Source organism: Chiloscyllium plagiosum, unplaced genomic scaffold, assembly GCF_037043375.1.
Source record: "Chiloscyllium plagiosum isolate Xiang-an unplaced genomic scaffold, Cpla_swu_hap1 HiC_scaffold_43, whole genome shotgun sequence".
Classification (NCBI taxonomy): domain Eukaryota; kingdom Metazoa; phylum Chordata; class Chondrichthyes; order Orectolobiformes; family Hemiscylliidae; genus Chiloscyllium; species Chiloscyllium plagiosum.
The window spans coordinates 13,931,982-13,950,137 of NW_028270181.1; the positions used below are offsets into that span (position 1 = coordinate 13,931,982).

Here is an 18,156-nt window from a genome sequence, read left to right on the forward strand (position 1 = left end):
CTTGGGCTTGGCTTAAAACTCAGCCAAAGCTGGTAACAGCGAGCCAATATGTCAGTGGCTGCAAGAGCCCTGTGCAAAAATTAGTTCACTTTGACAGTTGAATTTCTACCCACCATTAACTCTGCATGATAATGGATGGGCCCACTGTGAACTGCCATGTCAAAATATTCACATTCAGCATAATATGCATTCTTTCCAAAATAACATGAAGTGAAAGATTTGCTTTAAGGTTGTAAGTCAGTATTCATTATGACCCTCCTTACAAGTTCACATCCAAGCACATAGACTCAGTACATATAGAAACAAGAGACAAGAATTTGTTTTAAAGAGAATTTATTTGGGTGTGAAATAATTACAGGTGACGATCCATGGATAACTTAACCTGTTAAACAAAAAGGGAAAAATAAGTTTGAGTCTGCATTTTTACATCAATTACATTGTTGTCTCTTCAAGGATTAAACCTCACAAAGCATCTGAATTAATTTAAAAATCTCAAATGAAGAATACAAAAAGCAACTAGATATAAGGTAACATGGAGCTATACTTCTGCTTTTCTTACGCACAAGTTTTGCATCAAAAATCAAGTGCAAGTATATAATCGATTACTCACATGTCAAGGAGCCTTCAATGTCTTTCCCATGTTACTGCAGCAAACAAAATAAAGCAAAATTAGCCCATTCACAAATGTCATGTCAAGTTCCTTTAAGAAAAATCATTTCAAGCAAAGCTCGAGTATCTATTTGTAACTCAAGATTTTTCTCAGTGCTGAGAGGTGATGCACACAGGCAAGGCAAATGTGCTATTCATAGAAAAGTGGGTGGGAGGAAGCCAGGGGGACACAGTGACCAGAAAGCTTTGTGAATTCCCAACAATCAAAATTTTTTTTTAGAACCCAAAAGTATCTCCCACAACTTCGATTGCATGCTTAACATTTCCATTTTTAAGTGTGTGTATTACATTTTAGCCTTCAGTTCACTCTCATTTTGGCTACCAACTAGCATAAATATTTCAGCTTAAGATGCAATCGTCACCAGAACAAGACGAAGTGTAGTTCAACGCAAAATTAAATTAAATTAAATTTTAAGATAAGCAATGAGAGGAATCAAATCTAAATTATAAAGCTCCAAGTAAGATCTGATGCAGTAGCCACATTTCAAATAATGTGAAAGTGTCTTGTTCAAAGCTAACAATTGCAGCCATGTATTTGATAAACGTGCACTGAAAATTTCACAGCACCAATCAGCTTTAAACCAATTTTAAAGCAAGCTACCAAAACACAACGACTGTGCAAGCATAAGCAGCAAAATGCAGTGACAATTAAGGAACCTAAATGATAAAGACAATGCTACATTTCAAGAAAGATACAAAAGCTGTTCCACACCATGAGAAATTGATTTTCTGTGTTCATTTAAACCAAGTTCAAACTCCAATTCAACATGCACTGCTGATAAACCTGCACTATATCTAAGTCTCAAAATGTTGCTCCTAAATTGTTACAAATTGTGTAGTTTACTACAAACAAGTCATGTATCATTGTGGGACCCTACATTTAATCATTAATTAGGACAGTCATCCCTCTCCTCTTATACACCCAAATATAAATGTTGAGATGACTGATATGTCAGAAATGAGCTTGATACATGAATTTTAGCTCTTTTCCAATCCCTTTTCATCCTATTTTCCTCCTTCATATTGCATTATCAGAGTTAATTTTTGTTTCCGATTCTTACTTTAACAGTTGAAACTCACAGGTGTTATGCATCTCACTGAATTATGTGTGTACTTATTTGAAGATCAATTAAACTTCAGCAACTAACTCAAATGTTCAACACCTTTTAAATTGCAAAGCTTGTGTGTACCACTTGACTGACCAGCAGATGGAGCACATGTCCATTTTCAGAAATAATAGTAAAATGAGTACAGAGGAACCGTGATTACCTAAATATTGGATTATCTGCAAGGTCCTGATGTTCAGCTAACCTACGTTAAGCTACATTCAACTACACAGAATTCGATTAACTGAACAAAATACTGCCTGCCTGTGTCCTTCTGATAATCGGGGTTGTTCTGTAAATAGTATTAAAAGCTAGCTGGGACTTTACTACCCATAACATGCCCACAGCATTCTACTTACAACAGATTAATATGAATTTTATACATACACCTCCAATTGTAAGATCATACCAGTAGTTCCTCCCATCAGTGAGAGAACAATACTCATTCTTCTAGACTTTTAAACACAAAAACTTTACTTTCTTGATGACTTCAGATAAAGCAATCTAACTTTGTAGACTTAAGTGAAGGCATTCAAATCAGTGAAATATCAATTTACCTTATTTCAAAGGGTGAATCTGTCCACAAAGTCACTTATAATTTGCTAAAGAGTAGGATACGCATTGTTTTCTTATAATGATAATGTTGTTCTACCAAGATATATGCTTCCTTTAGTCTTTATTAATGAGTAACAATCAGTAAGTTTTCCATAAACAAAAATTGTTTCATTTCAGGCTTCCAGAATCCACATTTTTACTTTTCAATCACATTTACCATTTTGTTCACAGGTATGAGAAACTTTATGCAACTATGACATGAAAGTGTGAAACACCCTGATTTGATCATAAAGCAGCACCAGATTTATGAAATAGTGCAAACATGCAGAGTACTAAGCAGGTGAACAATAAGCAGTACAGTGCAAATTTTAATGGCATGCAATTTATATCAGCACACACGTTTAGAATCCAGTACCTGTCAATGTCGCTTCATTTCTGAAGAACATAATCCACAAGAATAACAAGAAAGGCAAAACAAAGTTATTGACTGATTGTGGTTAAGAAACAAATCAGACAATGAACTTACTTGTGAGTAGTAACCAATGAGAAAAAACACAAACAGTGGGGAATTATAAATTAAACTGACAAATCAACATCTAACTACGTTTTGGTCCAAAGGGTCACAGCAAACTCTCAAAAACATGTAGCTTGCTTGTGAACTTTTTGATTTGGTTGACAAAACTAGAACTTAATTCAGGTCTCCAAACTTCTGGAAACCTGTGCCAGAAACAAACCAAGTCTGTGTAACAGCATGGAGTGAAAAGGAGACAAGTGGGCCCCCCACATACAATCTATAAGGCCTGGAATCTATAAGGCCTGGAAACTTCAACTTTCACACTGCTGGATTCAAAAGATTATTTAAACCTGGAAGCAATCTGTTCCAGTCCACATGTAGAAAACTAAGAAAGCTCAAGTTAACTGAGGTGGAGGGTAAAATGGTTATCTTGAAGTTTTTTTGATATGGTCATTAATATTAAATATGCTATGTTAATAAGTGTGAGAGGGAGAAATGGCAATTTTTACCAAATGCAATGTTACAACCATCAACTATAAACATATTTATACTTGTGATTCAGTACAGCTACCAGGAAAGCCAAGCTCATTAGTAAACTAACACTATAGCACCTACACAAAATTAGAATTAATTACCTTCTATACTCCAGAAGAAAAAAAATAGCAAACATGAATGGAAAAGAAGGACAAAACTGAAAAATGACACATTCAAATGGAAAGCTGAAAAGAAAACTTAATCACAAAGTACAAAAGCACTTTTTTCTTTTGAGGAAAGGTTTCATACCTTTTTGCCAGTACCAACGTTAGCTTTAGCTGTGCCCCGAACTTTCTTCATTCTGTTCTTGCGCTCCTTTCGCTGTTTCCTGGAAACCTTTTTTCTCTCCAACAGACCGTGCTAAAAACACAGCAGGCACAAGTCAGCAAATATGAAGTGGAGTACCCAATAAGACCCACTGAAGCAAAACAAATTGAATTCTTACCCTTGCCAGCCTGTGTTTAGGTTCATTCTTCTTAGCGTAATCTAAGGAATCGTAGACCATGGCAAAACCTGTTGTCTTACCACCACCAAATTGTGTCCTGAAGCCAAAGACAAACACGACATCTGGTGTTGTTTTGTACATTTTTGCTAGTTTTTCCCTAATTTCTGTCTTAGGAACTGTGGGTTTGCCAGGATGGAGAACATCGACAACCTAGGTTAGAAAAAGAAGATTTGAGTGATCCATTCCATAAATCAGAAAATACAATCAAATTTATTTTAAAAGCCAATATGCAGAGTTTGCTGTACTAAAGGCAATGTCAATGTCAGAAAGCACTTTGTTCTCTCCATTTCCAGCAAACTATCAATATTAGAAAATGCACTAAGAATAAACGCAGCATGAGGAAAATACAAGCTAATTTCAAGCCAGACTATTCTTCTACAATCTGAATGCATGAGCACTTTTTGCAGACTTTAGGGACAGTTGTCAAAACAAAAATCAGAAAATACCAAATGGAATATAAGATAGTTACTTGTCTCAAATTCCACCCCACCCCCAAATGATTTCTCACACTCAAAAGCTCTGGCTCAAATTTAAGATACGCTCCCAGTCTTAGATTTCTTAATTAGTGGATCTTGTTAACTCCCCAAAATGTTCCCCTTAAGGGCTTGAAAAACTTCAATCAAATCAGCTCTTAAACATAAGGCATAGCAGAAATTAGGCCATTCAGCCCATCATGTTTGCTCCACCATTCAATCATGGCTGATAAGTTTCTCAACCCCATTCTCTGGCTTTGTCCCCGTAACCCTTGATACTCAAGAACCCACCTGTCTCAGTCTTACATGTACTCAATGATCTGGCCTCCAGTCTTCTGTGACAATGAATTCCATAAATTCACCACTCTCTGGCTGAAGAAGTTTCTCCTTATCTCTGTTATAAAAGGTTTAAGGCTATGCTCTTGGATCCTAGTCTCTTCTACCATGGGAAACATCTTCCCAAAATCTACTATGTCCAGGCCACTCAGTATTCTGTATGCTTCAATTAGATACCCCCCCCTCATCCTTCTAAACTCCAGACAGTATAAATCCAGAATCCTCAAACATTCCTCATATGTTAAGCTTTTTATTCCTGGTACTATTCTCGTGAACATCCTCTGAACACGCTCCACGGACAGTACATCCTTACTGAAATATGGGGCTCAAAACTGTGCACAATATTCCAAATGTGGTATGACCGGAGCCTCGTAGAGCCTCAGAAGTACATCTCTGCTTTTGTGTTCAAATCCTCAAAACTCTTGGGAGTTCAACCCTATTCTGAGAGTCTTCAAGTATTATTCACGTAAATCTATGCTGCAATCTTTGAGCCAATACAACTTTCCAGGTATGACCTGGAACTGCTCTCAGTACTCTACATGTGATCTGACCAGGAGTTTATATATCTAAAGCACGACGTTCTTCTGATCTGGACATCATTAGTCTTTTTGGATATTTTTTATAGCTGTTTATAACTTTTTAAATAATCTACATTCCAAATATCTTTGGATTTTCACCCTGTTTCCAGCTCATCACTATTTTCATCCAGATACCTATTTCAGATCTGCAATGGATGAACTCACATTTGCCAAAGTTATGCTCGTTTAGTTAACCCATTAACACCTCTTTGCAATTTTATGCTCCCATCTACTGTTTACACATTAAACAAAACAAATGCTAAACATGACCATCCAGGACTGATCACTGCAGCAGTTTGTCAACATTGCAAATAATTATATTAGTTAAGGGGTATAAAAGATAGCTGCTAATTATCTTAGGAGGACTGAATGAATTCTGAAGATTCTATGCAGACTAGCAAAGTTGAACCTTTTACCGATGCACTGAAAGATTACAACTGTTCTCAGGTTTCCAAAAATACGTTTAAATTTAATAACTTTAATTGCTTTCATGCCTTTTTCAAAAAGAAATGGAGAAACTCATGTGGACAACCACTACCCTGTTTGGCAAGAGTAAAGAACAAAATTGAGCAGAAATCATCAATTGAGGCAACATAAACAGTATTTTTTTCTTCAATTATTGAAGTCTGCAGGAAAAAAAAAAGTGAAATGTGATGAAAAGAAACAGCTCTACATAAAACCTCAGTAATTAAAATGTCAAAGAAAGGACAGGCCGAAAAATCATCATTTCAACAAGTAAAGATTGCAGAGGAAGAAAATACAAGAACATAAACTTGCTATTTTAGAGAAATGAAAATAACTACACAAGAATCAGCAACAACAATAATAATGTCAATGCATGCAAGAAAGAACAAAATGATTACTTATCAGATGAGTTTTCTTTTACATTCTTATAGAAATAAAACTATACAGGTAGCCCCCGCTATCTGAAAGTACAACATCCCCAGGAAACCTTTCGCAAGCCGAAAACTGCATAAAGCAAAGGTACATGATTTATATGGGAAAAAAGTATAGCCGTTTTTTGTAAAAGCGAAAATCCTCTTTGGATTCACAAAAACAGGTAGTGAAGTAGGCATTTCGTAAAAGCGAAATTTGATAAAGCAAACGTTCAAAAAGCAGGGGGGGGGGGGATTTGTACAGTATAATAGATAATAGAAAAGAGCAAGGTATTTCAACTCACCATTTGCTTGCGTTGAAGCAAGCGATTTGTCATGAACTTTCTGGTTCTGATGGTCACAGTGTCATTCTACATGTACAAACAGTAAACAGTTAGACGTAGATACAATGAACAATAAACAAGTGCACCAATGAACTCGAGCAAGATCGCGCATTTAGCTTTGGTTCAGTGGGTATCACTCCCGCCTCAATCCTAAGGTCAATGATTCAAGTTCCACTCCAGAGCTTGACATTCCAGTCTATCACTGAGGGAATGTTGCACTGTTGGAGATGTCATCTTTCAGATATAACATTAAGCTGCCTGTCGTTTTAAGTGGATGGAGAAGATGTTATGAGACTATTTAGAAGAATAGGAGATTTCTTTGGTTCAGACCATTGTGTATCACTCAACTAAAACCATTGGGATAAACATCTGGCATACATTGCACCGCCATTCATTGGACTGCAATGTGTGCAAATCAACTACCACAGTTCCTACATGACAACAGTTAAGTACTATTAAAAGTCCAAAGCACTTTGACTCAGATGTACAGCAACAGACCCTTTCGTCCAACTTATCCACGCCGACCAGATATTAAATTAATGTAGTCCCATTTACCAGCCCCTGGCCCATATCCCTCCAAACCCTTCCTATTTAAATACTCATGCAGATGCCTTTTAAAATGTTGTAATTATACCAGCCTCCACCACTTCCTCTGGCAGCTCATTCCAAACACGTACCACCCTGTGTGAAAACACTGTCCCTCAGATCCCTTTTAAATCTTTCCCTTCTCATCCTAAACATATGCCCTGTAGTACTGGACTCTCCCACCTCAAGGAATAGACTTTGGCTATTTCTCCTGTCCATGCCACTCATGATTTTATGAACCTTTATAAGGTCACCCTTCTGCCTCTGATGCTCCAGGGAAAACAGCCCCAGCATATTCAGCCTCTCCCGATAGCTCAAATCCTTCAACCCTAGCAACATCCTTGTAAATCTTTTCTGAACCCTTTCCAGTTTCACAACATCCTTCCGATAGGAGGGAGACCAGAATTTCATGAAATACTCCAAAAGTAGCCTAACCTAGACAGTCACAACATGACCTCCCAACTCCTATACTCAATGCTCTGACCAATAAAGGAAAGCATACCAAACACCTTCACTATCCTATCTACCTTTGAGTCCACTTTCAAGGAGCTATGAACCTGCACTCCAAGGTCTCTGTTCAGCGAAACTCTCCAGGACCTTACCATTAAGTGTATAGATCCTGCTCTGATTTGCCTTTCCAGAATGCATCACCACACATTTATCTAACTTAAGGCCCATCGGATCAAGATCCTTGAGATAAATATCATGAAAAGTACTATCTAAATATAAACCTTTATTGAGGGGCTGTACAAAATGACAACAAAACTATATTAATTTGCCTTCAACTGGAAACCTCTAATTTGACTCTGCAAAAGAAGTCAGAACATTTCCCATATGAACTCCTGTCTTTAACCACATATCCTTTCACCTAAACAAATCCCTTTTTAGGGTGTTAGTTCAGTGAGAACTTCAGAATCACAAGTCTTATGGCACAAAAGAAAGCTGTTCAGCCATTGTTTCTGCACTAATGTGTTAATTGAGCATTATTAGCTCACACAAATCTCCTGCTTTTTCCCCATACCATTGCACATTATTTTTATCCAAGTGATTGTCCAATGTCCACTTAAATACCTTAATTCAACGTTCTTCCGCCACACTTCCAGGCAGAGCATTACAATCCATAATTACTCAGAGTGAAAACGGATTGCCTTTGCATCTTTTGCAAATTAAATTAAAATCTATACTTTGTCCCTTTTTACAGGGAACAGTTCTCTCTATCTACTATATGTAGCCCATTCAATTTTGTAAACCTCTATCACATCTCCTCTTCACTGCTTTCTCTCCCAGGAGAACACACCTAATTTCTTTAATCTATTCTCACAATTGAGGTCTCTCATCCCAGGAATCGTTCCTATAAACTGATACTGCACCCTCACCAATGATCCCATTGTTCCTATGATGTGGCACTCAGAACTGTACACAATACTCCAGCTGATATCTTACAAGTATCATATACAAGTTCAAATAATGCAGACGATACTGCATATATTCAATAACAATCCCTCCACCTGCCCGACCAACGATCTGCGCATATACACACTCAGGTCCCTCTCCTGCATCCTAATTACAATGGTACTTCCTATTTTACATTGCCTTTCCACACTCTTCCTACCAAAATTCATCACCTCACTTGTACGCATTGTAACTTGTCTGCCATCTATCTGCTCATTCCCTCAACTATAACACAAGACATAAGAACCCATCAAGTCTGCTCCACCATTCAATGAATGACCTGATAATCCTCAACTCTACCTTCCTCTCAAACACTCTGGGTTACCTCTCATTTTTTTTCTCCTCCCCCCCAACCTTCCCCATCCCACATCTTGGTCTGACAGCAGCCCTCAATCCCACTTTCTGTAAATCCTCATCCATTTTGCGTGGCAAAACTTTGTTTAATCAGGAAGGCACCCTTTCCTCCAACCCTTAACACCATCATTCATGAAGCCCCCACGGCATGTTTTATTAGATCCACGTAGATGGCATTGATGTTGGTTTTCCAATTGGGTATTAAATTAAATAAGTGCCCCTTCGAGATTGGGAGGCCATTTACTTTCACTGTAACCTCTCAAGTTCTGCACTCTCCAGTTACTTAGCGAGGGGAAGTTGAAGTAGGGTTGCACAATTAATAATTAAATCCCATTGCAAACGAGGATTGTTGAGCGTTTATCAGCTCACATTTTAACATGTTACATGACTTGTTTTAACTCTTATAAGTTAAACTGGGGTCTCATTTTCTCTGTTCGCAGCTGAGCTGAAATGCAATGCACAACCACAAACTATCAAAAAGTCCGAGTCCTTGCCTCGTCAATACCCAAAAGCCAACCTCTGGATCAGGCAACTACAATTTGAAATCGAGCAGCTGCCATTCGGATGAAGCAGGCCCGCGGCCGCTGGAGGTCCCCGTCGGAGTTTGTGGGCTATTCGGTAACATAAATAGAGGAGGTACAGAGACAATAAGACTGCCAAAAGATTCAGCAAACTCTCGGACAGCCATCCACCCCAGGACTGAGGAGAGTTGGCCGGGGATGGCGGTGATTTTGAACGGATTCACCGGCTCACCACTCACCATCTCGGCAGGCTCCTCGGCGCAGGGCTCGGAAAAGGAACTAGGACCCCATGCCTGTCAATCATATGCCCTCGTGATGGCCGCGCAGCTGCCTGATTGGAAACGTTATTTTTTTTCCACACTTCTTTGACAATGTTTATTTTTTAATTTTAAAATGCACAATCGTTGTAGAAAGCGCAAACATTTTTTTCCTTCAATTTTTCACTGTGTGCTTTCAGTATTGGATCATAAAATGCTGGAAGTGGCCATTCTGCCCATTGTGCCAGCTCATTGAAAGATATACAGTATTCCGATTAATACCACTCTCCAGCTCTCTCCTATTGCCCTGCATTTTATTTTAACTTGTATTCAATTCTTTTCAGAGTGCAACTTGTTGCATCTGCTTCCACAGTCCTTTCAAGCAAATTATAACAATTGTCTTGGTATCTCTTCTGCAATACTTGATTTATGAAAGGATTTTGCTGTATTACAAGAATTAATTCCACAAATGTCAGTAAACTGTTGTTGTGACCTGGATAGGTCAGACGCATGGTTTATGACATATTCCCATGTGGAATACAGATAACTTGCTGTCTTTTTCCCTGCCATTGTTAGGGTGGGAGGTATTTGGAAGTGGATCTGTGTCTCTGAGACTTTGGAGGGGGCTTTCTCTCTCTCTCTCTTTCTGAATTTGTTGGGGTATTGGACTTGGGGATTTAGGAATGTATCTCACTTTCCTGGTATGATTAAGCCCAGTGCAATTTTAATATCGCGATGAGTTTTTTTATTCCCCCTCTTTCTTATTCCGTCCTCAGACTGTGTGGCCTTGTAGACACTGGTTGATGTGAAGTCCTCGGTACTGTCTCTCAATACCACTGTCATGCAGTGCATCCTGTTCTCCCTCTGAGCATTCATTCCTGTGATGAATATTCAGTGACCTTCATCGGATGGCATGGTGGCTCAGTGTTTACCACTGCTGCCTCACAAAGAGGAATCGGAGTTTGATTCCACATTCAGGAACCTTACACATTCATAGAATCCCTACTGTATGAAAACAGGCCATTTGGCCCATCAAATCCACACCAATTCACCGAAGAGTATCTCAACCAGATCCATTCTCTTAACCTATTATTTTACATTTCCCCTGACTAATGTACCCACCATACAAATCTCTGAACACAATGGGCAACTTAGCTTGGCCAATTCACCTAACCTGCACTTCTTTGGACTGTGGAAGGAAACCTACGCAGGTAGTCATCCAAGGCTGGAATTGAACCTGGGTCCTTGGCACCATGAGGCAGTAGTGCTAACCGCTGAGCCACCATGCCTCCCATGTCAATGTGGGTTTCCTCCGGGTGCTCTAGTTTCCTCCCACAGTCCAAATATGTGCAGATTAGGTGGATTAACCATGGAAATGCACGTTTACAGGAACAGGGTAAGGGTATCTGGATCTGAGTAGGATGCTCTTCAGATGGTCAGTGTGGGCTTGATGGGCCAAATGGCCTACTTCCACACTGTACAGATTCTGTGATCCTACTGGTGACCAACTGTTCATTCCTGTATGGAGGGGATCCTGCATTCATTGCAATTGTGTAAGTCAGAATACAATATTCCAACTGTTCTTCCTTGGATGCCTGTGTGAGCTCAAGTTTGATACATAAGTGAAACATACTTCTGCTTCAATGCTGGAGAATTTATTGTGAGTCATTCATTTTGGATTGGGACTTTGCAGTCAGTTAAGTTTGGTGGTAGAGCAGGAGTGTAACATACCATAGTCAATTTGCAAGAGGAACAAAAGGAAAAATGAAAATGAAATACACTACTTGCTTGCAGACAGAGAGCAGTAGAATATGGCATTTGATGCTGGTGTCAGGCCAGCAAAGCCCACATCCCATGATTATTTATAATAAAACAGGTCAAATACTCTGTACTGGCTAGAATTATACCTAGAATGAAGGAAGGTCAACCTTGTGGCGATTGAAGATCAGCCATCTCCAGCACAGTGCACCATGACAAAGAATTCCTTAAGGTAGTGTCTGGGCACAACAGTCTTCAGCTGTTTCATTGCAGCATTTCTGGAATCCACATCATTGGAGATTTATCAGGGTATTGCCTAGGCTGGAGAGTTCTGATTATGAAGAGAGATTGGATAGACTGGGGTTGTTTTCCTTGGAACAGAAGAGACTAAAGGGCAACATGACTTACATGTATAATATTTAGAATCATGTTGATAGGGTAGACAGGATGGAACGGGTGGCGGGGGGCAGGGTGGTGGCGGGGATAAGTGAAGACAGGTAGAGGTTACGCTGGGAGGAATGAATCCGGTAGGTGGCTGGGAGGAGTGGAAGGGAGGGGGAGGGGCTGGGAAAGGAGTAAAGGAAGGGAAGGGAGGTTATTTGAAATTGGACAGCTCAATGTTAAGTCCTCCGAGCTGTAGCCTGCCCAGGAAGAAGATGAGGTATTGTTCCTTCACTTTACTGTTTGGTTCATTGCGGCAATGGAGGAGGCCAAGCATGGTCATGTTGGAAAGGGAGTGGGAAGGGGAATTAAAATGGTCGGTGACTGGGAAGTTCATTCGGCCCCTGTGGGCCCAATTGAGATTGGGCGAAATGTTCCCTAAGTTTATGTTTAATCTCCCCAGTGTAGAGAAGACCACATCAGGAGCACCTGATGCAGTAAACTAGATTGGAAGGCAGGCAGGTGAACCTCTGTCGCACCTGGAAGGACTGCTTGGGACCCTGGATGGAGGTGAGGGGGTGGTGTACTGGCAGGTTTTGCATCTTTTCTGGTTGCAGAGGAAGGTACCTTGGGGGTTCAGGGAGGTTGGTGGGGAGAGTGACGCAAACCAAGGACTGTCAAAGGGAACAGTCCTTGCGGAAGACAGAGAGGGGAAGATGTTCTTCATGGTGGGGTCTAGTTGGAGTTGGCATACGTGTTTAAGGATGATGCATTGGATGCGGAGACTGGTGGAGTGGTAGGTGTGTAGTCTGGACCACTCCCCCAAGAGGGGCCTCTTGGTTTCTTGATTGATCAAAAGAATCAACAGGAGTGCGGTCTGTTTAAAACAAGGTTACCGGTTTAATGAAATAAGGCAGCCTGGCGCAGATTTGTCCTGCAACACCGAGGTTAAAAGCTTCTGTGTTCTGTGGAGGAATTGTGCAATTACATTTGAACAATAAGCAGCTTTTATGTGTTTTTAAGAGACAGTATGGCCTTAGTTACAAGGAAAGACCAATCAAATGTAATAAGGTGACAGGATTGACAGCAGGTTAATCCAATCATATTTCCCGGGAAATGGTTTTGTCTTACGCACATCATCACCTCAAACTGGCAGTTCAAGGTTAGCTCGAGTGGTCTGTTAATGTCTTATGATTCATTTATGCTTTATCTCCTAATGTAGCTAATTCAGCAAAGCAGAAATGCAGATTCACAGTGTCACATCCTAACTTGAAGCAATTTTGTTGTATTATTTTAAATTGAAAAGTCATTTTGTGGTTAATAAAAGCCTACATATAGTTGTTGCTCCTGACAACAGCCTAAATTCAAATTTTAAATCAACAGATTGGTCAACGGGAACTCCGTCGTCATTGCGTTTGGGTGGCGGGGGGAGGGGGGGGTGGTTTAGAGCTGTGGAAAGGGGAATGGAGGTGGTGTGGTGGAGGGCTGTCTGGGTGACAGAGGGAGGAAAAGCATGTAGTTCAAAATAGGTAGACATCTGGTATACCTGGGAATGGAATCTCTCCTTATCTGAGCAGATGTGACGAAGGCAGAGGAATTGGGAGAATGGGATGGAATTCTTGCAAGGTACTGGGTGGAAGGACCTGTAGTCCAGCTAGTTGTGAGTGTCTGTGGGTTTGTAGTAAATGCTTTCCTGCCTTTGCTATGTCTGGCGCTGTGAGACAGCAGTGTTAACCACTGAGCCACCTCAGCGTGTTCCATGGTATGCTCTGCCTCATATCTTAAACCCTCTATTAGCTTGGACTCAATCAATATTCACAACAAATCTTGTTCACTCATCATTCTAATGTATTTATTAATCTGCATTGGCTTCCACCAAAAAAATTGCTCAATATTAAACTTTTCATCTTTGTTTTCAAATGTTTCCATTGCCCTGTCTCTCACCATCTCTGAAATGTCCTTCGGACCTTCACCTTTCTGAGTACAGTAACTCCTACTGCTGACTGAAAGGAAATCAGGGATCATTGTATATATGCGCCTGGCCCTCACTTTGGCCAGTGATACACATGGAACTGCTCCAGTACCATTCTGGTTGGCAGCATGTGTTTGAATCTTGTTTAAAATATCCAGTGATATTACAACAGGCTCAATACACTCATCATTTAATTTGAGTCCTTGTGCCCTACTTATCTAGCCAGATAGCGTAAACCTACAATCAGGAGGACGAAGTGAGGGACTGCAGATGCTGGAGATCAGAGCTGAAAAATGTGTTGCTGGAAAAGCGCAGCAGGTCAGGCAGCATCCTGACCTACAGCATTCTCCTAAACCTACAATCACAAATGAACCTCCCAGCTCAGCGAGCAAACCTACATCCAGAACCTTAACCTGAGTTACAAATCTTCTCAAAACTTGCTAACATTTGCACATTTTTTACATTTAATTTATGCATCATTTTTAGCAAATAAGTATTGGATTACTACTTTGTAAATATTGATTTGAACTTAAGAATGATTATTCCTTGAATAAGTCAAAATTCATCAATCAGATAATCAGTCACAATATTATTTATATTCACAGCATTTGTTTTGACTGAATTAATGTTTTCTTAGATCAGTACTGTCAAAAAATAGAGTTGCTATGATTTAAAAAAGAGAACATTTCTCGCTTTATTGACCCCAATAACACCTGAACTAGAAGCCAGGAAAACAGTCTCATAGCTAAGATAACCAACTGTGTGGAAATTTAAGCTTTTGGATGTGAAATTATCTAATAACCTAATGATATGAGATACTCCACAGGGAAGTGTAACCAGCTTAAGTTGTGAGAAGTCTGTAGAGCTTACGAAATCTGTGGTAGAGAGTTAATAAAACCTTTTATCTTGGAAAAATGTGAACATGGCCTCAAATGACAAAACAAAATCATAAATTGAGCTTAAAGGGGCATTGCTCTCAGGATGAGCTATTGCAGCCGAGTAGTTTGCTCAGCCACTGAAGACAATGGAGAAGGAAGGGACGTTAATAAAATGATTGACTATAGAGTCACTCCTCTATGAGTCGAGAGTGTGTTGCTGGTAAAGCACAGCAGGTCAGGCAGCATCCGAGGAGCAGGAGAATCGACATTTCGGGCTGGAGCCTTTCATCAGGAATGCTCCTCTGTGAGGTTATTGAGAGTCTTGCTGATATACAGTGTCTTTCAAAAACTTTTTTTTGTTTATTTGTGGAATGTGGGCATTGCCAGATGGCCAGCATTTATTACCCATTCCTAGTTCCCTTGAGAAAGTGGTGATGAGCTGCCTTCTTGAACTGCTGCAGTCCACTTGCTGTGTGTTGACCCACAATGCCATTAGGGAGGGAATTCCAGGATTTTGACTGATAGTTTAAGAATGGTAATATATTTCCAAGTCAGAATGGTGAGTGGCTTGAAGGGGAACTTGAGGTGGTGGTTTTCCCATGTATCTGCTGCCCTTGTCCTTCTAGATGGAAGTGGTTGTGGGTTTGGAAGGTGCTGTATGAGGATCTTTGGTGAATTTCTGCAGTGCATCTTGTAGGTAGTACACACTGCTGCTACTGAGCATTGGTGATGAAGTGAGTGGATACTTGTGGATTTAGTGCCAATTAAGCAGGCTGCTTTGACCTGGACGGTGTCAAGCTTCTTGAGTACTATAAGACCATAAGACCATAAGACATAGGAGTGGAAGTAAGGCCATTCAGCCCATCGAGTCTACTCCGCCATTCAATCATGGCTGATGGGCATTCCAACTCCACTTACCCGCATTCTCCCCTTGGCCCTTAATTCCTTGTGACATCAAGAATTTATCAATCTCTGCTTTGAAGACATTTAGCATCCCGGCCTCCACTGCACTCCGCGGCAATGAATTCCACAGGCCCACCACTCTCTGGCTGAAGAAATGTCTCTGCATTTTTGTTCTAAATTCACCCCCTCTAATTCTAAGGCTGTGTCCATGGGTCCTAGTCTCCTCGCCTAACGGAAACAATTTCCTAGCGTCCACCCTTTCCAAGCCATGTATTATCTTGTAAGTTTCTATTAGATCTCCCCTTAAACTTCTAAACTCATCAGTACTGTTGCAACTGCACTTATCCAGGCAAGTGGGGAGTATTGCATCACATTCCTGACTTAGCCTTTATAGATGATGGACGTGCTTTGGGGAGTCTTAGCCTCTGACCTACTCTTAAACTATGTTTAGGTTATCTTTCTTCTTTCCTCTTGTTATTAGTTTATATTATTGTTTATATTTATATTATTTTCATCATCATTAAAGTCAGTAAATTTGTTGTTTAAGCAACATTATCTGGTCCTACTACTCATTGCAGTTAAATCCAGAGTATTGCTCTAACAACAAGTAAGACTTTGAGGAGACTGTCATCCCACTTTAGACTTTGGAATGAAAGTTGAAGCCCTCCTTAAGCTGGATCCAATCAGTTAAGGCTTTGTGCAGGGACAACAAACATCATGTTGCAGCTGTACAGGACATTGGTTAGGCCACTTTTCGAATATTGTGTGCAATTCTGATCTCTCTCTATCAGAGGAATGTTGTGAAACATGAAAGGGTTCAGAAAACATTTATGATGATGTTGCCAGAGCTGGAGGGTTTGAGCTGTAGGGAGAGGCTGAATAAGCTGGGGCTGTTTTCCCTGGAGCATCAGATGCTGAGAGGTGACTTTACAGAGGTTTATGAAATCATGAGGGGTATGGATAGGTAAACAGAAAAGGTCTTTCCCTGGGGTGGGTGCATCCAGAACTAGAGGGCATAGGTTTAGGATGAGAGGGGAAAAATTTAAAAGGAACATAAGGGGTAAACTTTTCAGGCAGCAGGTGGTGCGTGAATGGTATGAGCTGCCAGAGGAAGTGGTGGAGGTTGGTACAACATTTAAAAGGCATCTGGATGGGTATCTGAATAGGAAGGGTTTGGAGGGATATGGACCAAGTGCTGGCAAGGATGAGTTGGGCCAAAAGGTCTGTTTCTGTGCTGTACATCTCTATGGTTCTATTTGAGGTTAATAAATTGATGTATAATGGAACACTCAATCATCACTTTGAATCCCATATCGAGTAATTAAATTTTCTTAAATATTTTAAGTTATCTTTTTTACATTTTATGAAAATGTGTTCCCAAACTAAATATTACAATCAATGTTCCATACTGGAATTCAAGAATTGAATTTACTGAAGTATCCTAATTATATATCTTCATTGTTTATTTAATTGTCATAAGTATGCTTTACAGGGGAAACAGATACAAGGTGAAAAGTAAACCAGATGCAAAAACTTACCGTTGTTTAAAGACTGCACAGTCCTAAAAGGTGCATGACCTGAACTTTATTGTTGGTCTGTATCAAGCCAACGTATTTATTTTAATGCTGCCATTTTAAGTATTGACAGGGAAACTGCAAGTGTGTATGGGTAGAAAGTCTTCCTCCTTGAGTTGCATTATAAACACAACCTTTGGAAAAATATAATTAAGATCATTTACATAACCATTTGATATATTTTCTGGTACTGTTCCCAAACTATTACAACAACATATGTCTGAGGAGTAATATGTTGTTCAAATAAAAGGACTTGCTGTAAAATATGCATACTTGGAAACTTTTGCTAATATTCTTCTCCCACTTGCTTACACAGTCCAGCTATATGGAAATACGATTTACAAAAACACTCATTTCCTATTACTCACAGCTGCATGAAGAAAACCATATGCCAACAAATGAAGGCACAGAATTTGATTTTGTAAGGTTTTCCAAATATATTGATATTCAAGCAGGTTCATTTATTCATTCAATGTATCACTTGATAGATACATGCTGCAGAAATACATTTTCAAACAGCACAGAAAAATTTACATTTTGTTTCAGATGCCAAATTTACAAAGATCAAACGTTGACATTGCAGCAAACCAGGAAGTGAGGTGAAGCAAAGAACTGCAGATGCTAAAGATATTGAACACGTAAAAGGAGAAACTGCTGGAGAAATTCAGCAGATTTGGCAGCATCTCTGGAGAGAAAACATAGTTAACATTTCGAGTCCAGTGTCCCTTCAGAACTGGATACGAGAGTAGTGCAATTAATTCTGGGCAGGTATAATGCTGAATGAAAAACCATTCAAGCATTTGGCCCTAGCTATTTAACAACTGATCGTCAGTTAAATTAAAAAGAGCAGTATTGTTGAATGGTGGAGGGTTAGCAGGTCCCTGTTGAACAGTGAACTCGATCTAGGACGAGCTACTTCCGGGAGTTCCCCTCACCATGGGATGCCCCCGCCTCACAGTGACGCGAACACCGGCCTGGAGACGATTGGTGCATTCGCAGGTCAGTTATGATGATGTCGAACGGCCACAGGGA

General features: G+C 40.0%; 1 protein-coding gene across 2 annotated transcripts; it reads right to left on the reverse strand.

Annotated features, from left to right (window-relative positions):
• Nucleotides 1–316: 316 nt before the first annotated feature.
• On the reverse strand, nucleotides 317–9,693 carry rps24 (ribosomal protein S24). Of its 2 annotated transcripts, XM_043679041.2 has the most exons (7): nucleotides 9,641–9,693; nucleotides 6,451–6,516; nucleotides 3,824–4,033; nucleotides 3,628–3,738; nucleotides 2,746–2,765; nucleotides 611–644; nucleotides 317–382 (listed from the first exon to the last, which is right to left on the reverse strand). In XM_043679041.2, the coding sequence occupies exons 1-5, from the start codon at nucleotides 9,641–9,643 to the stop codon at nucleotides 2,760–2,762; spliced, it is 396 nt and encodes a 131-aa protein (XP_043534976.1). In that variant the 5' UTR covers nucleotides 9,644–9,693; the 3' UTR covers nucleotides 317–382; nucleotides 611–644; nucleotides 2,746–2,759. The 2 variants fall into 2 exon arrangements, with proteins under 2 accessions (XP_043534976.1, XP_043534977.1); XM_043679042.2 differs by lacking the exon at nucleotides 2,746–2,765.
• Nucleotides 9,694–18,156: the final 8,463 nt, after the last annotated feature.

Bases quoted from the DNA above. Each gene is read 5' to 3' on its own strand.
- rps24 (XM_043679041.2), bottom strand. The intron at 4,034-6,450 runs GTGAGTTGAAAT...TTTCTAACCTAG, and splicing joins TGCTTCAACGCAAGCAAATG to GTTGTCGATGTTCTCCATCC. The intron at 3,739-3,823 runs GTAAGAATTCAA...CTGTGTTTTTAG, and splicing joins CTAAACACAGGCTGGCAAGG to CACGGTCTGTTGGAGAGAAA.